At 44.5% G+C, this 22287-nt stretch overlaps 2 protein-coding genes across 2 annotated transcripts; both read left to right on the top strand.

The window, feature by feature from the left end:
- The first annotated feature begins 6558 nt into the window (after positions 1 to 6558).
- LOC118911139 (keratin-associated protein 1-4-like) lies at positions 6559 to 8184 on the top strand. Its single transcript, XM_057501473.1, has one exon. It carries the CDS (start codon positions 6580 to 6582, stop codon positions 7036 to 7038), a length of 459 nt encoding a protein of 152 aa, XP_057357456.1. The 5' UTR covers positions 6559 to 6579; the 3' UTR covers positions 7039 to 8184.
- Positions 8185 to 8373: 189 nt separating this feature from the next.
- Positions 8374 to 10259, top strand: LOC118911136 (keratin-associated protein 1-4-like). The gene has a single exon (XM_057501474.1). The coding sequence runs from the start codon at positions 9223 to 9225 to the stop codon at positions 9664 to 9666; it is 444 nt and encodes a 147-aa protein (XP_057357457.1). The 5' UTR covers positions 8374 to 9222; the 3' UTR covers positions 9667 to 10259.
- Positions 10260 to 22287: the final 12028 nt, after the last annotated feature.

Below are 22287 nucleotides of genomic sequence, written 5' to 3'. Positions count from 1 at the left end.
GGTTTAACCAAGGATATGAAAGATCTGTACACTGAAAACTATAAGATGATAATGAAAGAAATTGAAGAATGGAAAGGAATTCTGTGCTCATGAACTTGAAGAAATAATATTGTTAAAATGTCTTTACTAGACTCACAGACACTAAGAAGTGACTGTTGGTTACCATGGAGGAGGGGTTGGTGGGTGGAAAGGGTGAGAGGGATAAAAGAACACAAAAATTCTCAATCATAATATAAGTTGGTCACAGGGATGGTAGTACAACATAGAGAATATAGTTAATGATTCTGCAATTTCTTCTTATGTTGACAGATAGTAACTGCACTAGTGGAGGTAAGGACTTAAAATAATATGGGTACTTATTGTACCACTGGGTTGTATATTTGAAACCAATATAAGACTGTATGTCAATGATACTTCAATTAAATAAATGTCTCTACTGCTAAAAGCAATCTACAGAGTCAGTTCAATTCCTATCAAAATTCCAGTGGCATTTTTCACAGAAATAGAAAAAACAGTCCTAAAATTTTTATGGAACCACAAAAGACACTGAATAGCTAAAGTAAGCTTGAGAAAGGAGAACAAAGTTGGAGGCATTGCACTTCCTGATTTCAAACTATATTACAAAGCTATAGTAATCAAAACAATACGGCACTGCCATAAAGGCAGTCATATAGACAAATAGAAGAGAGAGCCCAGAATTAAACCCTCACATATATAGTCAAATGATTTTCAACAGGGGTGAATGGAAAAGGCCAGTCTTCTCAATGAATGGTGTTGGTAAAACTGTATATACACATAAAAATGAATTATATTAGACTCTTACCTCATACCATATATAAAAATTAACTCAAAATGGATCCTAAATATAAGAGCTAAAATTATAGAACTCTTGGAAGAAAACATAAGGAAAGTTTAATGACATTGGATCCTGCAATGATTTCTTGTATATGACACCAAAAGCATAGGCAACAAGATTTAAAAATAGATAAATTGAACTACATCAAAAATTGAAAACTTCTATGCATAAAAGGATACAATAACAAAATGAAAAAGCAATCTATAGAATGGGAGAAAATGTTTGCAAATCACATATCCAGTAAGAGGTTAATATCCAGAACATAAAGAACTCCTAAAACTCAACAACAAGAACAACAAGAACAAAACAATTAAAAATTGGGTGAAATATATAAATGGACATTTCTACAAAGATTTACAATGACCAACAAGCATATGAAAAGATGTTCAATACCACTAATCATTAGGAAAATGCTACCAAAACCACAACGTCACCACCTCACACGTTTTAGAATGGTTACTCTCAAAAACCCAAAAAGTGTTCACAAGGATGTGCAGAAATTGGAACCCTTTACAGTGTTGATGGGAACATAAAATGGTACAGCTCTCATGGAAACAGTATGGCAGTTACTCAGAAACCTAAAAATAGACTTACCATATGATCCAGCAATTCCACTGCTAGATATATAGCCAAAAGAATTAAAAGCATAGTCTTGAAAAGATATTAGTATACTGATGTTTATGGCAGCCTTAGGCACAATAGCATAAAGGTGGAAGCCCCAAGTGTCCATCAGCTGATGAATGCATAAACAAACTATGGTATATACATACAACAGAATATTATTCAGCCTTAAAAATGGAGGACATTCTGGTACATTCTATAACATGCATAAACCTTGAGGACCTGATGCTAAGTAAAATAAGTCTACCACAAAAAGACAAGTACTGTATGATTCCACTTGTATGAAGAACCTAAAGTGGTGAAATTCATCAAGACACAATGTAGAATGGTGGTTGCCAAGGGCTTAGGGGGGACTGTGGGAAAATTGCTGTTTAATGGATACGGAATTTCAGTGCTGCAAGATAAAATGTTCTGGAAACTGACTACACAGTGATGTGAATGTACTTAATTCTTGTGAACTGTACACTTAAAAATGGTTAAGATGGTGGTTTTTATGTTATGTGTATTTTACAATTAAATTGTTAAAAATAAATATAGGAGACCCCAACTTTACTGAGCTAGAAGATGTATGTGTATATTTGCTGGTTCATATTTGCAAAAGCAGGGAGAGAAGTGTCAGATATATGCACCCAACTGTTAATACTGATGATTTCTGAAGTACTAGTTTGGGGAGGGATGTGTGTATTTGGGGCAAAAGAGGAAAAATATTAACTTTTCTCTATATGCCTGTGTACTGTTTGAATGTACTGTTAAAATGTGTATTCATAACTAGCATATATTTTTAATTTAGTAGAGTCAGAAAACAATCTTGTAGCTATGGAGGGAAGGAGGTTCCCTGCCCAGAGCAAGTTTCCTATGAATCCAATGAAACTGAAGGTAGACAGGGGAAAGGGCAGGGTGGGTTAAAGGGTTTTATTTCTCACAGCTCAGTCTCTCGGCTTCCCTTGGTGCACTCCCAAGTCTTTCCTCTCTGGCCCCCAACTGGCAAGCCTGCTGTGACCGTCCCTCTGGTCCCAGCACCAGATCACTTCCTCCTGCTTGCCCCTTCCAGGTGGAACTCCATGGGCAGGTCCTTGGTGACTGATGAGCACCAGACCACTTACATACCAGGAACGGAGGGGAGTAGAGAATGTCTATTTTCTCTCCACCCTTGGCCCAGCTGCAGTGCTGCCATGGCCTATTGATACGCAAATAGGGTGTGAAATTCTGGGGGCAAACTTCCGTTTACCCCACAACACACCTCTCCAGAATTCTTGCCTTACAATCTATGCACCCCCAGTCTTCCAAAACGGGCCCTGTGTGAGAAGGCTGATGCACTGTAACCAGAGTTCAAAGTCTGACTCGGATTAAACCAATAGCTTGCACATTCCACAGGAGGCCAGCAGCTGAACCAGCAGAGGGCTCCAGGCATACTCGGTAAACACCAGCTGTGGCTAGGGGGTGTGCCCAATCCGCAAAGACAGTAGAAGAGAATAACCTTAATGGCAATAAGATATATGTTTAATGACACCAACATAAGCAAATTCTGTCCGTCAGGTAGGATGTGTGCAGAGTGGTCCTGTGACAGGACAGTGCAAGTAGGATGCATGCAGAAAGGGTCCTGTGATGGGACAGTAGCAGGAACACGTAGATGTAGTGCTACTGGAGGCACAGGCACTGGCCACAATAATAAGACAAAACTTCTCTGTAAAGTGCTTTTACCTTCTGGCTGTTGGGTGCACTACTGTGATTATTGGGAGCCACTCTGCAGTTGCTCCAGGAACACACAGGAGGCCAGCTTCCAGGCCTTGTCCCCAAAGTGCCAGAACTGCCAGCCATCACTGCTGCATGTGCCGAGATGACCAAGGTCACACAGTCTCCGGGCTGCTGTGGGACTCGATCACACAATGCGTTCCTGCCATGCTCTACTGACTTCTCCAAATGTCAGAGGCAGGCCTCACTGATGGGCTACAGCCCACACTGTCTTCTTCCCTGGACCAAGTTGGCTGCTTCATCATTCCCTGGGGATGCCAAAGCAAAGGCCTGCAAGGTGCTGCCAGAGCCCAAGCCTCAAAGACACCCAGCTTGTCCATTTTGCAATGGCAGTGGGAAATGTACATGTTTTATCCCAGCCCCACCTGACACCCTTGCATGCCAAGGGGCACAGAGCCTCAGAATTTGTGCCAAGTGTGGGATAAACACTCTCCAGTAGCCTACAAGACCCAAAAACTCTTCTAATAATGCCACAGTTATCTCTAAGGGAATCAGAGGTGAACATAACATCATACACAACATCAGATTCCCCTATTCCCAAGGGGGTTCAGGCTTGTTCCACTCTGACAGCCCCACTCCTGCAACCATTTATAACAGAGGGAACCCAAGATTCCACTCAGAGTGACAGTAAATCAGGGAACATCCAGCTCCTGCGTCCACCAAAGCCAGGATATTACACATTCACTGGGGACTGATCTTTTACTCAACATGGGGTCTCTGTCACAAGAAGCCCCAGCCAGCCCCCTAGGGCAGGTGGCTTGACCCTCCCCTCAGTCAGATCGTAACACCCAATCATTATTCAGCAGGGGTCCAGCTGGGTTCTGCATGTCCTTCCCCAGGAAGTCCTGCAGACACACAAGGCTGGACATGGGGCTTTGCCTCTGGCTTCCATGTCTTGGACCTCAGTAGCTGGAAATGCTGCTCTGGCTTTAACTGGTGCCACAGCTCTAGCAAGATTCTATTGGGCTGTCTATCAAGTTTTTCTTTCACTGCACCTGCCTTTACCAAGTCAACCCACATCTGGGTCCTTGAGACCTTCCTGGGGCCCTTTGAACGTCTTCTCTCAGTAGCAGGCCGTATCTGCTTCCATGCTCTTATTGTTTCAACCTTCCCCAGATCTTCTATAGTATGAGTAACCTCACTTATGGGTTGTTCTAAGTGGGGGACAAGAATAGTCAGTAGGGACCCAAAAAGGGACTGGGGAGCTGTATGGAGCATCAGATTTCTCATCCCCACAGTGAGCAACTCCTCATCAGGGCCCATACTGTAGATGATATTTTTCATTCTCAACTCCCATAAAACCTGCAGGAGCTCTGCATACATTTGCCAGCTCATGGGGAAGTGTGGTAAATTGCCCTGATTCGGCCGTAGCATGCAGAGGGCCACAGTCAGCCAATCAATAAGCACGTGATTCCCTGGAGTCTGATGGGCATTTTGTAACCTCAGCCAGAGCAAGGGGTGAGTCATCAGGGAAGCCACTTTACCCATTTCTGACACAGACAAAACAATGCCATCTACTCCTGAATCCCAAAGACACAAAAGCCACGTGGGCAGAGGCTCTGAGGGCCTCTGCCAAAACTGGGGGCTCAAATTCACAGGAGCAGAGCATGGAGCACTCCACAACCTGGTGAGGGGGCTGCTACTCTCCTGAGGAACCCGTGGTTACTGTGTCTTTATTTTCTTAACTATAACCAGGCGGTCTTTCAATACAGGAGGGGCTGGTGCCTTAGGCAATGGCCTCAGGAACAGTTCCACCCTCAGCCTCACCCCCAACCTCCCCTGGCTCCTACTCCGCTGACTTTCCCTCTACCATTTCCAGAGCTAAAGGCATCACTCCTTCCTTCACCTCCTCCACAGACTCTTGCAGCCTGCGTCTTCCTGCTGTTCCTTCTGCACCACTAGCATGTCTCTGAGCAGTGCAATCTATTAAGCTTTCGTTCATTTTTCAGAGCATCCCACAACTTGTTCTCTTGTTTTGCCACTTGCTGCCAAAGTGCATCTCTCTACTTGGTAACTCTTTCCAATGCTGTGAGAAACAGCCCCACATTTCCCACAGCGCCACAGGCACTCAGTTCCTGTAAGGAGCCCCTGATTTTGCAGAGGGCCAACTCCACTGTCTCTGGCATCCCCATCCTTCTCCAGTTCTGAGGAGGGGCCCACTCCTCTAGGAGGCATCTAACCCAAGACCAAATCCCCACTGAGAAGTCTCAGGGTGAATCCCCACCACCCATAGAGAGGTCCCAGGGGGTCTCCCCACCACCCATAGGGGTGTTCAAGGGTTATTTCACCACCATCTATAGGGATATCCCATTGAAACATCATACCCATAAGAACAGATGTTGGGTTCACCAGATCCTGCCAACTCTTGCCAAAATGTAGCTCCAGAAGGAAGGGAGTTCCCCACCCAGGTAAAGTTTCCTATGAATAGGATGAAACTAAAGGAGGACAAGGGGACGGGCAAGGTGGGTTAAAGGGTTTTATTTCTCACACCTCAGTCTCTCGCTCGGCTTCCCCTTGGCGCACTCCCAAGTCTTTCCTCTCTGGCCACCAACTGGCAAGCCTGCTGCATCCATCCCTCCAGTCCCAGCACATGTTCGCTTTCCCCTCCTCACGCCTTCAATTCCATGGGTGGGTCCTTGGTGACTGGTGAGCACCAGACAAATTACATACCAGTAACATAAATGCGGTGCTGCAGTGACCTGCTGATATACAAATAGAGCAGAAATTCTGGGAGCAAACTTCCATTTACTTCACAAATCTACAGGTAAAAGTCATTAGAATTTCAGCTAGAAATATGTACCTTGACTACTGAAGGCAAAAATACCCATCAGAACTCTGAGGATCCTATAATTTGCACGAACTGATCATAGAAAGGCATACTTCTTTTGGATGTTGATGATTTAGGTGACAGCTCATGTTCTGATGACACAAATGTTAGTTATTCCAAGTCTGGACAAATTTGAAATGTATGAAATCATGATTCCTAATTGAATGACCACTTAGGAAGAAAATGTTCAGCTTAGATAAAATCTGCCTAAAAGTTATCAAAGGAAAGGGATGACAAACAAGCCGGAGCAATGGTTAGTCCAAGTCTAGTCCATCATGTGACCTGCATAAAAAGGTGATGTTGTGATTGGCCTCCATGATGAGCCTTTACTTGACCCAGGTAGCAAAGAATAAACAAAATGAGATTTAATTGAATGATGAACAAAGCAAGCTTTTGAAATGCTATTTATAACTTTCTAAACAACTCATTTACTAGCCAATCAGAGACTGACTTTGCAAATTATATCAAGGAAAGATGCTGTCAGGGTAATATGCCGCTCTAGGGAATATATAAAAGGCCAGATATGGAACGTGCAATCCAAAACTCAGAAACTTTTCTTAATAACCCAACTCTCAATCCAACTCCCGACACCATGGCCTGCTGCTCCACTAACTTCTGTGGGTTCCCCAGCTGCTCCACCGCTGGGACCTGTGGCTCCAGCTGCTGCCAGCCAACCTGCTTCACTACCAGCTCCTGTGGAACCGGCTGTGGCACTGGCTATGGCACTGGCTATGGCACCGGCTATGGCACCGGCTACGGCCTGGAGGGTGGCTCTGGAGCTGTGAGCTGCCGTACCAGGTGGTGCCGCCCTGACTGCCGCGTGGAGGGCACCGTCCTGCCCCCCTGCTGTGTGGTGAGCTGCATACCCCCATCCTGCTGCCAGCTGCACCATGCCCAGGCCTCCTGCTGTCGCCCATCCTACTGCGGACAGTCCTCCTGCCGCCCCGCCTGCTGTGCCTACTGCTGTGAGCCCACTTGTTAAAAGCCAGGTTGCTGATTACTTAAGAGTGAAAGGGGAAGTACAGCAAAACTACACTGCTCTCTAAAGAAATGTCCAATTTTGCTTAGGTACTAAGTGTCATGATGTTTCTAAGCCACTCAGAATACTTAGCCTTAGTCAGGAGCCTCTTGGATATGCAAAATTAGCACACTGAAAACATGTATCAGTTACACTGTAGATATCCTGCCTTGTGTGAGCAGATGCCAGACTGGGGTAGCTCTTCATTTCAGTGACATCTCTGGTCTCCTCCCTATCTCTTGGTCCCCATATTTTCGGACCTGTTTTCCCCCGAATATCCTGTTAATTTGAAATAAAATGTTTAAATGTGCAAAGCAAACTGAGTTATTTTTTCCTTCTACCTTTAATCTTGTCTATTTTTAGCTGGAACTCAAGAAGGGTGGATTTGTATTTTCATAATAATCCTAAGGCATAAACATAAAATCTAAACTAGAAAGATTAAAAACAAATTATATTATGCTTGAATCCATCAGTTAATACAATGCTCTGTGTGTTAGTAATCTGTGTGGTTATTCAAAACTTACATGCTCTAATGTTATGATTGGGTCTAGACCAATAATGCCACTTTCAGCTAAAATCTTCAGGTTGATCAAAAGTATGGGATTTCTACCCAGAGGTATTTCTACCAGTTTAATCTCCTCCTGTTTAATATTCTAGATGATCTCTTTCAGGTGTGCCCAATATCTAAAGATTGTATTACCTATTATGATTTTTAAATATCTACTGATACTGTCTATCAGACACTATTTATTTTCCAAGAGCATTTAGGTTTAATTCATATGCCTTAGCCTGTTAAATTCTTCCCATTGATCCCCAAATTGCTCTCTAAGCTTCAATTCCCACCACTCACTTCCATTTACTCTAAGTATGTATAAGGTTTATCTAAGGTCTAAGCAAGAGTAGAAAAAGGAGCTATGGAGATACCCAGTCATTTCCAACATTACCATTTGACAAACACATATATTAGAAATCTGAAACTGCTATTATTTTGCATTTTGTAACCCAATTTGAAAGATGTTCTCTTAAGAAGTTAACACAAATCCAGAACAAGAAATACATTTACCATTTAATTTTCAATTCTTCATCAAGTATCTGACTGCAATATACAAAGTACAATAGGACAAAATATAGAAAACACTTTAAGAAAAATATTTTCAGAGTTACAAGTTCTCAGCACTTACCTCTATCATTTAATTGGTATCAATAATAGATTCAAGTTCTCAGCACTTACCTCTATCATTTAATTGGTATCAATAATAGATTACACACAAGATCGTGTGTATCAGAGAAGACTAAAGTAGATGACGGTACATTCCTCAAAATGTAACTCTCAGATGTTCTTCCCTGAGCCTTGTCAACTATGAAATGCAGGGGGAAAATTCAGCATTTCCTAACCTCTTTTGACAGTAACAACGACTCCTTCGTGGGAGGTACTACAGCTTGAAAGTTCTATTTAGTCATTTATAAGTGGTACAGGCATCTATGAATCATACCTTTTACTCCACCCATTTAAAATCTGATTCAATAAACATTTATTAAGGTTCTCCAGAAGCTAAGCACTCTCCTAGATACATCCTATGCCCTTTGGGTCACAAGAAAAGGTTTCTGGACTGGAATATGAATAATTTACATATTTCAAATTGGTTGAAGTCAAAGGAACTATGATGGTAATCTGATTTGATGTTGGAGTAAATGACTTGGAAGATTTAACTATGCATGTCCAAAGGTACTCTTTCAATTCAGTGGATATCCTGATGTCCTAAATTCGAAAGAATTCAGTCTATAAATCCAGAAGGAAAAAATAATAGTTATAAATTAGGACACAATTATCTTTAGCCTTAGAGATTTGGACGGAGTGTCAGGTAGAATAACTACCTCTACAAAACGAGGGTGTTGACAAGGACTAAACCGGGAGGACTCTTTGAACAGGGGAGACCACAGACATTCCAGAGAGCAAAGGGCCAAGATGAGCAGTCCGAATGACACTATAAAACAAATTACTAAACTGTTGCTCACAATGTGTCATAAGTATTTCAATGCAAGCCAATCAGAGGACCACTGAAGAACAAATTTAAACAAAAACAAGGAAGATATGTTAAGAATTTTATAAATACCAGCTGGCCCAGATATATAAAAGGCGCCACATAGATGTCACCACCAAAACTCCTCCAACTACCCAACTCTCAGCCAACCCCTGACACCATGGCCTGCTGCTCCACTAGCTTCTGTGGGTTTCCCAGCTACTCCACCGCTGGGACCTGTGGCTCCAGCTGCTGCCAGCCAACCTGCTGCCCGACCAGCTCCTGTGGAACTGGCTGTGGCATTGGCTGTGGCACCGGCTATGGCATCGGCTATGGCACCGGCTACGGCCTGGAGGGTGGCTCCGGAGCTGTGAGCTGCCGCACCAGGTGGTGCCGCCCTGACTGCCATGTGGAGGGCACCGTCCTGCCCCCCTGCTGTGTGGTGAGCTGCATACCCCCTTCCTGCTGCCAGCTGCACCATGCCCAGGCCTCCTGCTGCCGCCCATCCTACTGCGGACAGTCCTCCTGCCGCCCTGCCTGCTGTGCCTACTGCTGTGAGCCCACCTGCTAAAAGCCAGGTTGCTGATTTTCAACTTCTAATTCAACTCATGAGTTAACTATCTCCTCAACCACCCCTGGACCACTAAGAAGTTCTTAGACTACAAGTTGGGTTTCTGTTATGGGACGACCAAATATAGAAGTCCTATCTGGTTCCATTTCTACAATGAATACCTTGAGTATGCACTATGGACACAGAAATGCTGTGACCCACCTGGTGATCATCAAATTGCTTTGGATATACTATGTCTGTTCTTCCTGCAGGGCTGAAGATTACTGACACATTATGGAATTCATCCTTGAGAACTGTCCACAAGTCTAATTTTTCCCTGCTTTATGATCTATTTTTAGCTTCTGTTTACCTAAAATTTTTCCAACATCAAAGTCAACTGACAGTCTTTAGATGTCATCAGAGAGAATGGAAGCTCCTTCCCCAACATTCAGCTTCTAAGAAGTAGTCTACACTTTTCCATATTTCAACATCTGATTCCATCTCTTTTCTTTGGATCATATAATGATCTTATCTGTTGGCTATTTCAATTATATCTGTGATACAGTGTCTTCTGTCATTTCTTAATAAATGTAATTTACTGGGCAAAGAAACAATGGTCTGTGTTCCACTTGTACATAAAATGGGTTAACTGCTGGTAATTCAAGAATGCCTACTTGAAAGAAATACATTTATTTCTTTTAAGAGATTGAAGACATATACAGTATATTCATTCATTTATTCATTTATTATAAGCATTTATTGACCACCAGTTCTAAAGCAGGGACTATGGAGATCAGAAAGTTGAAGAATTCTTATCCTTGATGATATCCTTATTAACCAGATAGAAAAAGTGTATTTGTGAAAATAGCTACATGCAATGTGACCAAGTAAGTTTTACTCTCTTAGAAGTTGGGAAAAGAAACATACTTCTAACTTAAGGATAGATGCCGTTGTGGCAATATGCCTTGATAGGTGCATCCATATTGGACATAAATGGTGGCAACCCCAAAAGGCTAAGAAGAGAAGGTTGTGAAACAATTACACATGAGATAAAGAGAGGAATATTTTTTACTCCAGAGAGGGAGTGACAAGAAAAAAGAAGGGAGAAGAGATCTACTCAAGAGGTCAAGAATAATACTTTATAATCCCTCCCCTCAGAAAAGAAAGAAATGCCTCAGAAACTCTCAGAAATAGTGGAAAGGCTTTGGATGGCTCCTACCATGGAAAGTAATATCTTGGTTATGTAGACTGCAAAGAAGATAGGAGGGCCAGAAACAGAACTTGGAAAGGGAAGAGATCACTTTAGGACCAGAAGGGCACATGCTGGGAGCAGCATCAGGGAAGGCTTTGCAAGGGAGGTTATCTTTGAAGTGAGCTTTGAAGGTCATTCTAAATGGAAAGAAAAGAGTGAGTAAAAAAATGTCCAACATTCACACCTATTAGAATGGCTAATATCCAAAGCAATGCCAACACCAAATGCTGATGAAACGTTGGTATAGCAAAAGGAATTCTCACTCATTGCTGGTGGGAAAGCAAAATGGTTTTGCCACTTTGGAAGACAATTGGGCTATTATTTACAAAGCCAAACATAAGTTTACCATACAGTCCCGCAGTTGTGCTTCTTATTATTTACCCAAAGAAGCTGAAAACTTATGTCTACACAAAAATCTGCATGTTTATAGCAACTTTATTTGTAATTGCCAAAAGTTGGAAGCAACTCAGATGTCCTTCGATAGCTGAATGAATAAACACACTGTATTACATCTATACAATGGAATATTATTCTGTGATAAAAAAGGAATGATTTACCAAGCCACAAAAGGACATGAGAAAATCTTAAATTCATATTGCTAAGCTAACCTGGAAAAGCTACATACTATATGATTCCAACTAGATGACATTCTGGAAAAGGCAAAACTAAAGAGATGAAAAAATTCTCAGTGCCTGCCTACTGTGCCCTGCAGACGTCTATAGTCCAACACTAAAATATAAGCTTATGAATAAAAAGAAATAAAGCTTAGAAATAGGCAGAGGACTGGCCTATGAAACCTAGACAGAAGCCATCTGAGGGCTTTGAAGAAAGCATTCCTTTGTTGATAAAAGGGGCACACATTGATGGCACTCCCCCTTCCTCTTCACCCTGACTCCTCTTTTCACTTTAAACACAGATTCCTGGAGCTACAAAACCCCAAGAGAATGGAAAAGACACTGATCCTGACGCAATTGAGCCCCTGAACCAATGTTAACAGCTGCCAACTTGTGAGAAAAATAAGTCCTTTGATCAGGTCAATAATTGTTGGCTTTTCCAAAAGTGAAAACTTAGAACATTCCTCACTGATACACTACACAATAAACTGCAGTAAGCTCTCGACTTAGGGGGGAAAAGATGGCGGCGTGAGAAGTGAGGCAGAAACCTCCTCCCAAAACCATATATAACACAAAAAGACAGCAAATATAACTAATCCTGAAAGAGCAACCTGAAGACTGAAGAACAGACTGCCTACATCTGGGGAAAAGAGAAGACCTCACAGAAAAAGGTAAAGTAGCAAAGCCATGATCCCGGAGGGCACAAGCCCTCCTCTCCCCAGTTCACAAGTGGGAGGAAGAGAAATGGAGTGGGGAGGGAATAGAAGCCCAGGGCTGCTAAACACCCCGCCCTGCAGATCTGCTCTTGTAGCACAAACCCACATTACATGGCACTCTGGAGATTAGTGGGGTTGCAAAGCAAAAATGGGCAGAACACTCAAGAGAGATGAGATTCCAGCTGCTTGTGGAAAACAGGAATACACAAACGGCTGCTCTGTGACAAAAGAAAGGCAGGCACTTTTAAAGACTTCCTAACAGTGAGAGGGGTGCTAAAGGGGCAAAGATTACACAGAGCTTGCAGATCAGGAGAAAGAGCAGGTGCACAAAAATCAAGTTACCAAGGGAAGGGGCTGGGGAGGGTGCGTGGGGAGGGAGGGAGAAGGGGATTAAGGGGCATTATAATTAGCACACACAATATAGGCAGGTCACAGGGAAGGGAGTACAGCATGGAGAAGGCAAGTAGTGACTCTTACAGCATCTTACTATGCTGATGGACAGTGATTGCAATGGGGTGGGGGGTGACTTGATAATATGGGTGAATGTTGAAACCACAATGTTGCTCACGTGTAACCTTCATAAGATTGTATATTAACGATACCTTAATTTTAAAAAAAACGCAGTAAGCTCTCAAAATGGTGACTTCCTATATATGACATTAAAGAGGACTTGAGGTGCATAAACAGTTCAGTGATGGCAAGAGGATATGAATTACAAATTCTAAGCAAATGTGGGGAGCACTTTTTATTGACATTCATAGACCATAATATGAGTTGATGGATATCAAAAGGGATAGTAGCAAATTGGGGGGCATATGGTAATAAATGATGTAGAAAAGAATGAAAAGGAAGAGAAAAGAACAAAACAGTGGAGAAAAAAACAGGAAGGCACAACGACAAAGATTAGGGACAAGAGGCAGAAATGAAGAGGAGTAATGATGGGGAAGATGCATGTAAAAGAGAAAGATGGGAACCAACATGGCCTTGTTTAGTCCATATGATGTGTCACACACAAAACATACTTCATGTGAACTTTACTTCATTTAACACTTAAGACAATCCTGTGAAATAGATATTGTTATTCTGGCTTGTCGATAGGAAAGCTAGTCAAAGTGAAACTAAACAACTTGTTTAAGACACATATTCTCATAAGTGAAAAACAAAACAGCTGAAACCTGAATCTAATTCTGACTCCAAAACTTATAAAGAATGAAATTAAGGAGCTATACATAAGGAAAAATATGGGGAGTTTCATCAGACTTAAAGATGCCTATGTAGGAAACTGTGGCCTTTGAATAAGTTCCTCTTTGTGCCAGTTAAGTTACTGTCCTGGCACAGTACTGTGCCCACCTGGATAAGTTAGGGTATTCTCCATATTTTAAAGTCCACTGATTAGTAACCTTAATTTTATCTGCAAAGTTCCTTTTGTCCTGTAAAATAACACACTTATAGGCATGACACCAGGGCTCAGAGGTCATAAGAGCCAAAATTCTGCCTACCATAGGGACTGTTGACACTGAGTCGGCATAATGCCTAAGACCCAAAATGTCACTCCAACCCACAAATGAAAGTGGTGGCTTATGGTGGCCAAGTGATAGTTGGGAATTGTAACCTGCATTTTAATTACAACAGACCCAGTAGGTCCAGATCAATTCCCCAAATTGTGAATGTATAATTGGAATAATCATGTTTAATAATTGGCAGAATCCCCATATTAGCACGCTGGCTTGAGGAATACTGTTCATATGATAGGAGGGCCAAGTAAAAGCCCCTGGGAGTGCCCCTCACTACAAGGGTAGCAAACTAGTAATGATACTATATCCCTAGGGGAATTTTAAAGGTAAGTGCCATTATTAGAGACCTGAATAAAGCTGGGGTGGTGATACATACCATTTTCCTACTTACTCACTTATTTGTCCTATGGAAAAAGCAGAGAAATCTTAGAGAATAACAGAATAATTATTCATTATTATCTTAAACTAATTTAGGCTGTGGAGCTGATGCTCCAGACAGAGTATCTTTAACAGAGGAAATCAGTATAGCTCCTGGTACCTGGTATGCAGCTTTTGACATGAAAAATGTCTTTTTCTCCATATCAGTTTGCAAGGACAATCCAGAATAATTTGCTTTTACCTGGTATGACTAACAGTAACTTTCCAAGTTTTGCCTCAAGGCTATGTCAACTCTCCTGCTTTCTGTCATAATATACTCAGGACAGATTATAATCATCCTGAAGTTCCACACACCCTCACATCAGTTCACTACACTGATGACATCATGCTAATTGTTTCTGATAAGCAAGAAGGAGCAAGTACTTTAGATGTCTTATTAAAACATATTTGATGCCCTCTTACAGCACTAAATTATGTTTTCTACCTTTATCTTGCATCTACCTACCACTTCAGTATTTTATTAAAAAAAAAATACAGGAGAAATGTGGGACTCATATAAATCAAGTATAAAAATCAAACGAATAATCATATCTGACCTGATTGTTTATAGTTCATGATGCGTGATCAAAACCGAAAGTTTCTGTGATGACTGCCCTTGCACTGTTCACCATGTAAGAACTTATTCACTATGTAAGAACGTGTTCACCATGTAAGAACTTGTTCGTTATGCTTCAGAAGATTGGAGACTGACGAGAATTAGGCTTGGGGTTGATTAATGATTGTGCATTGAGTCCTCTATACAGAATTTTATTGTTGTTAACAACCATTTGATCAATAAATATGAGAGATGCCCTCTCAAAAAAAAAAAAACATATTTGAATTCCAGGATAGGAGATAAACCTCACAAAAAGTAAGGAGTTCACCACCTCAGTGAACTTCCTTAGTGTCAGGCTGTCCAGAATGTCCTGAGATCTCCTTTCCAAGGTGAAAGAAAGACTGCTGCCCCTCGACCTATCTTCAGCTAGAAAAGAACAACTCTTGGCAGACTTTTTGTATTTTGAAGTCAATATATACTATATTTGAATGTGCTTCTTTAACCCATTTACTAATAATCTGAAAAAGATAAGACCAGTGCAGATTCAGACATCTCAGGAATGAAGATTTAAATCACTCACACCAGGTAAAGAGCTCCAATCAGGTGAGGTCCTGGGTCAGGGAATAGAAAACATGAAATGGGCAGAGAGAGAAGCAAGTTATAAATATCAGCTATAACTGATTGGTCATATATAGCCTTGTGACCAATTAGAAAGAAGGACAATAGAAACTATGTGTATTTTCTTCCTTATTTTTCTTCTTCCTTTGTGTAGTACCACATGTTGTACTATCGGCTTAGTAAACTTCATATGAACCCAATTTCATTTAATACTTACATCAATTCTGTAAAATATAATTGGTTTTGTAGATGAGTAAATTAAGTCTAAAAGAGGTTAAATTAACTGAAATCAGTATCTTCAAAAGATATCTATACTCCCATGTTCACTACATCATATTATTCAATATCTAAGAACATGTAAGCAAACTAGATGTCCATCAATGGATAATGGATAAAGAAAATGTGGCATTTACATACAACTGAATATTTTTCAGCCTTTAAAAATAAGGAAACCATGCCATTTGCAACAACATGGATGAACCCAGAGGACATTATGCTAAGTTAAATAAGCCAGACACAGAACAACAATTATCTAAATAGGCAGTGGGAGTGGTTAGAACAACAATGTGGGGCCCAGTCCACTGAGGCTTGAGGGGTCTTTTCTCCAATCTTTGACCCAGACTGAGTCCCCTACCTGGAAGGAATGTATTGGGGTCCCCAAGGAGATTGGGGCTCTTTCTATGGTATATTGTTGTAGCTCATTTAGGGTGGCTCCTAAGGCTTGGATCTGTTCTCTTGCCCCTTTATCCCCTATTTGGTGTAAGTTCCCTGAAAGGCTCCCCAGACATGGGGAGGAAGGGCGTCCATACACTAGTTCAAAAGGGGAAAACCTTTGTGCTCCGGGTGTGCAATGGGTACGCAGAAGGGCCAGAGGGAGATGAGTTTCCTGACAGAACTTGGCTAGGGTTCCCTTGAGGGTACGAGTCACTCACTTCACTTTCCCTGAACTCTGGGGCCTGTAGGTGGTGTGGAGTTTCCAGGTGACATTGAGAGATTTGGTTGAAATCTGTACTGCAAACTGCTACAAATGCAGGTCTGTTATCACTATGGATTGCAGACAGTAGGCCAAACTGGGGTACCATCTGCCTCAGGAGAGCTTTGGCTACCTCTTGACTACATTCTGTCCTGGTTGGGAAGGCTTCGACCCACCCAGAGTATGTACACACATCACTAGGAGGTATCTGAGTCCTCTGCTTGGCTGGATGTCTGGGAAGTCTATTTCTAGGGCTTCAAAGGGGGCAACTCCTGCTCTTTGGACACCTGGCAAGGGTCACAGAGCAGATCGAGCATTATTCCTGGCACAAGTCACGGTGTGACTGACACACTTGTTGCCTGACACAGTGCTGGCAACTGGCTGATGTAGTATTGCTTCTTGAGGCGGGCTTCCAATGCAGTCTTTCCTAGGTGGGTGAGCTGGTGGTACTTGCCGACTAGATGCCTTCCAGTTGCAGTTGGGACAAAGATGCGTCCATTGGGCAGCATCCACCACCCTCTCTTGGTTAGGGTGGCTCCTTCAGGCATGGCCCAGTCTTTCTCCTTTTCAGTGTACTTGGGTGGAGGGGCCTCCACTGGGGGCAGTAGGGTCGTGGGGAGGGAAGGAGCTTCACCTGTCTCCTTACTGGCTGCTGCTTCAGCTGCTTCGGCTGCCAAACCATTATTGGGTCATTTCCCTTTCGGTGTCCTCTGCAATGTAGAATTGCTACTTTTTGGGGGAGCCAAACAGCCTCAAGGAGTTTCAGTATCTCTTCCTTGTTCTTGATTGCTTTTCCTGCTGCAGTGAGGAGACCTCTTTCCTTGAAGGTTTCCCCATGAATGTGTACAGTGGCAAAAGTGTATCTGGAGTCGGTGTAGATATTGGCTCACTTGCTCTCGCTGATGGTGAGGTCTTGGATTAAGGCGTGTAATTCGGCCCATTGTGCTGACCATCCGGCCAGTAGGGCTTTAGCTTCTAAGATCTCAGTGGCAGTGGTCACTGCCTAATCTGCTCTCTGGATACCTTCTTGTAGGTAACTGCTGCCGGCACTGAATAGCGTGAGTTCTGGATTCTGTATTGCTTGATCCTACAGATATGGGCGACTTGCATAGACTTCGTCAGTTACCTCGGAACAGTCATGATCTGGTTTCCCCTCTTGGGTGGGGAGGAAGGTTGCTGGATTCAGTGTCCATACTGTTTCAAGAGGGACCTGCAGGTTTTCACAGAGGAGCAACTGGTACTATGCTAGCTGAGAACTGGAGAGGAAGGGGTGCTCCTATGTGTTCATGAGGGACACAACAGCATGGGGGACCTTGACATTCAGTTCTTGTCCCAGGTTAAGTTTGGCTGCCTCCTTAATGAGTAGAACTGTGGCTGCCAGAGCCCTGAGGCAGGGTGGCCATCCTGCCACAACTGGGTCCAGTCTCTTTGACAGGTATGTGACCAGCCACTGCCAGGGCCCAACAGTCTGTGTGAGAACCCTGAGGGCCACCTTTTCCTTTTCATGTATGAAGAGATTGAAGGGCTTTTCTTTATCTGGCAGGCCTAGAGCTGGTGCCTGTCCTAAAGCAGCCTTTATTTCCAGGAAGGTGGCTTTTGCCTCTTCTGTCCAGACAGGGGGCTCTGGTCTGGTCCCCCAGGAGGCTGTAGAGGGGTCTTGCCATTGCCGAGAATCCGGGAATCCAGATTCGGCAGAACCCTGCAGCCCCCAGGAATTCTCGTGGGCCCTTCTTTGCCTGGGGCTGGGACAAGGAGGTGATGACTCTTTTCCTCTCCGGCCCTAGAGCCCTTTCTCCCTGGGTGAGAAGGAAGCCCAAGTACCGGACTTGTCGCTGGCAGATTTGTGCCTTTTTCCATGAGACTAGGTATCCTGAGTCTGACAGGAGTCACAGGAGGGCCTTCATGCCCTCTGTACAGTTCTCTTGGGTGTCGTTGGCAAGGAGGCGGTACATACCACAGGAGGGCGCAGCGCATGGCTCCCCTCGGAAAGCTGGCAAGGGCTGCGGCCAATGCCTCTCCAAAGAGAGTGGGTGAGTTCTTGAGCCCTTGTGGAAGCCGCGTCCATGTTAACTGCATCTGCCGTCCCATATCCGGTTCAGTCCATCCGAAGGCAAACAAGAGCTGCCTCTGGGGGGCCAGCCAGAGGCAGAAAAAGCTATCTTTTAAGTCTAGGCAAGTGAACCATTTGGCAGATCCCAGGATCTGGCTGAGGAGGGTATATGGATTTGGGACCACTGGGTGCAAAAAAACCATCGCCTTGTTGATGGCTCACAGGTCTTGAACTGGCCGGTACCCTCCTCCTGGCTTTTTGACCGGTAGGAGCGGGGTGTTCCAGGGTGACTGGCACTCAACTAGAATGCCTGCTTTCACCTCTTCTGAAAGGGAGTATTGCCACTGTCTCTGTGGCTGCACCTCTGGAGTTAATTCTACAATGACAGGGGCTCAGTTATGAGCAAGTCCGGGTGGGTTGTCTTCAGCCTATACAGAGGGGAAGGCAGCTCTGAATTCAGGGGGGCTACTGGAGGGGTCCCGGGCACAAAACAGACTCCATTCCTCTTCCCTGGGTGTGGTTACTGCCAGTACGAGGGACCCTGGCTCTTCTTGCCCTGGATTTAGTTTCAGGCTGGTGCGTCCAGTTGGTTCAAAAGTTATTTGGTCTCTGAGTTTTGAGAGTATATGCCAGCCGAGGAGGGGAATGGGGCACTGGAGTAGGTAGAGAAATTCATGTCGGACCTTGTGGCCCCCAAGTTCACATTAACAGGGTTGGCAAACGTGCTGCTGGACTGCTTTTGTCCTGGTGGCTCCAAGAATAGTTGCAGTCCTTCCACTGAAGGGGCTACAGGGAGGGTGACCACAGAGTGCCCTGCCCCTGTGTCGACCATAAAAGTCATGTTTTGGTCCCCCACCTTCATTTTGACTGTGGGCTCATGGGAGCTGAGAGTGAGAGAGCCTGGTCCTTGTCGATCTGAGTCTGTTCCTGCCAAGCCTATGAGCTTCTCCCCGTGAGGCTCTTCCTGGCAGCGACTGGGCTTCGGGGCTTTCCCTCACTTGGGGCATTCGTTCTTCCAATGTCCCTTCTCTTTACGGTGAGCGCACTGGTCCCTGGCTAGGGGTGTCCCAGGCTTACCCCCTCTCAGCAGCCAGTTTCTTTCTACCTTTGGTCATCGCTTTCCTTTACAGCGACTGCCAGGAGGCTGACCTTTCTCTTCATTTGTTTTTCAGCCTCCCTGTCGGCCTGAACTTCTCTGTTCATATATATTTTGTTGGCAATTTCAGTCCATTGGGTGATGTTCATTCCGGCGAAGCCTTCAAGTTCCTGGAGTTTCTGTCTGATGTCCCGGGCAGCTTGGGCCACGAACGAGGTGCTGACCATTTGTTGGCTCTCTTGTGGCTCAGGGTTGAAGGGAGTGTAGTGCAGTAAGCTTCACACAGCCTCTCATAATAGTCCCCAGGAGACTCTCCTGGGTGTTGAGTGACTGAAGATGTTTTAGTCATGTTCATGGGCCTTCTGGACCCAGCTTTGATCCCTTGGAGGAGGGCTTCTGACATCGGGGGCGCTGTCCCTCAGTCATGGTGAAATCCTACCCGGAGTGCTCTTCAGGGACAGCGATTTCAGCCCACGCACCCTGATCAAGGACCCCAGGTGGCGCATGTTCTTCCAGGTATTCTGCCAGGTATTGGCAGGCCCCTCTGATAATCCACCTTCTTTCTTCCGGGTAGAATAGAGTGCAAAGAAGCTGCTGGCAGTCTTCCCGGGTCGATCTATGGGTTTAGAAGAGAGATTCCATAAGATCAATCAGGGCTTGTGGCTTCTCCGAGTATGACAGGGTGTTGTGTTTCCAGTGGAGGAGGTCAGTCGTGGAGAAGGGTTGATAGTAAAGCAGGGACCAGCCGGGCTGGATGGTCCCATTTCCATCATGCCTCTCAGGCTCCTGTGTCTCTTGTACTGGCATATGAAGGGTGCTTGCGCCCAGTCGAGGGGGCAGTCTGGCTGTTGGTCTGGGGGAGAGTGAGTCCGTGAGACCTAGAGGTGGTGAGGAGACTGACAGTGGCAGAGTGTCCGGGACCAAGGGACTGGATGCTGATGGCCTTGGGGGTGCATAAGGTGGGGTCAATACTGGTTCTTCCTCTGGATCACCAACAAGAATTTGTGGAGGCTCAGGCTTCTGTTGGTCTTTTGTAGGCTGTTTTGTTGAGGCAACTAAGACCCTACCTTGTCCCTGCCTGGGGGAAGGGTCTGGGCGACTCCTAATCAGGAGTCAATATACAGGAACTTATCAGGGTGACCTGGATCTCCAGTGATGACCCGCCAGACTCGGCGAACCATTGGGGCATCTAGAGTTCCTTCCCAAGGCCATCCTACACCAAAGGTGGGCCAAATTCAGATTCACACAGGGTTTTCAACTTGCCGGGGGTCATTTTTACTCCGTACTTCCCTGGAAATTTCTTCCCTAAATTTTTGATCATGGTTTTGAGAACTGTGGGTTTGCTGTGTCCTGACCCCATGACATATCTGTGAGACGGTGCCACGAAGACAGACAAGGGAAGGGGTGCCTCCTTAAGAGAGGAGACCAATCAGATGCCTTGTATTTGCTCCCCTTTCTGAGAATTTGGTCAGCTGTGACTAAGGTGCACCCGTATAAGTCCCGGGCCAGGTTAGCCGAAGCTGAATCACCATTATGTCGTGGTGGCCAACTGCAAATATGGCAAAGAGCCCACTCAGATTCTGTAGTGCAGGCTGTGGAATCACGGATTCGGTGCAAACTGAATAGTGTTAGTCACTCTACACAATCACACACACACTCAGACCAGATTGTAAACATTTCCCCCCGGCAATCCCTACCTGTGAGACCTCTAAGAGGTCTCCGGGAGGTGATCAGGCTCCCCTTTCACCCCGAAGGTGGTCTGACTGGGTCAGGTGCCCTAGGCCTTACCATAATCCGATGTCAGAACCGGGTCCTCACCTGCCAAGTCTCCTTGAGTCCGGCAGGAACAGTGGAGTGGGACTGGTCTGAGATTACCGGGTGGGAGACTGCCAAGAGATTAGGCAGGGCGCACCTTCTCCGTTACGATTTCTCATTCTTTCACTGCCCCACCATTACCCCAAACTGGTGGTAACAATGGGCCAGCGCAGTTGGGTTTCCCGGTCAGGGAAACAAATGTAACAGAACCTGGACTGGATTGCTTGACAGAAGAACCAAGCAGCACTCAGAGGTCTTGAAGGTGGGAGATTTATTTCACACCGGTGGGCTCAGAGGAGAGTGATCTCCAAAGATCTGAGCCCTGATGACAGCCAAAGGGAGCAATTTATACTTTTCTACTTCCGAATATGTGGCATTTTGGTGCACACAGCAAGCAGGGAGGAAGAAGAACCCAGAGGGGTCCCAAGGTGGGGGGGCTGAGATTCTCCTGTTAGCCCTATTGGCCATGTTGAAACATACTATTTTCCTTATCAAAATATGCACAGCTTTCTCTGTCAATCATATCTCTATAAAGTGATTTTTATAAATAAACAAATAAATGAGGTTAAGTAGTTCGCATATAGTTACACAGCTCCTAAGTAAAAATTGAAATATAAACCCAATTCTAACTCTAAAATCAGGAAGAGACAATGAAGTTAAGGAACTGGAAGTAAAGAATGGTGTGGGGAGGGTCCACTAATTTAAAGGTGGCTACCTTGGAAGCTGTGGGCTTCAGCATAAGTTTCTCCTGGTGCCAGCTGTTAACTTACAGTCTCACAGCTGCACACACTCCCTTCGGTTCTCGGTTTCATGATGTTGTGCTGGTGCTCTGCCAACCATGCTACAGCTTTGCCAGACACTCTGTTAGGCTGTGCCACAAGGGGGTGACAGAGGAAAACCACAACGCTAGAGGAGAAGAAGCCGCTCGTTTCTTACTTTTTGCTTCCTTCTACTGCATAGGGGCTTCCGTATGCTGCTGGTTCCCGGGATTATCACCACAGTAACACTTTTGACTCCAGCT

Source organism: Manis pentadactyla, chromosome 4 (genome assembly GCF_030020395.1).
Source record: "Manis pentadactyla isolate mManPen7 chromosome 4, mManPen7.hap1, whole genome shotgun sequence".
Taxonomy (NCBI): domain Eukaryota; kingdom Metazoa; phylum Chordata; class Mammalia; order Pholidota; family Manidae; genus Manis; species Manis pentadactyla.
The sequence above is the reverse complement of the archived record's forward strand: the minus strand, read 5'-3'. Positions and strand labels throughout refer to the sequence as shown.

Bases quoted from the DNA above. Each gene is read 5' to 3' on its own strand.
- LOC118911139 (XM_057501473.1), top strand. From the start codon at position 6,580: ATGGAACGTGCAATCCAAAACTCAGAAACTTTTCTTAATAACCCAACT.
- LOC118911136 (XM_057501474.1), top strand. From the start codon at position 9,223: ATGTCACCACCAAAACTCCTCCAACTACCCAACTCTCAGCCAACCCCT.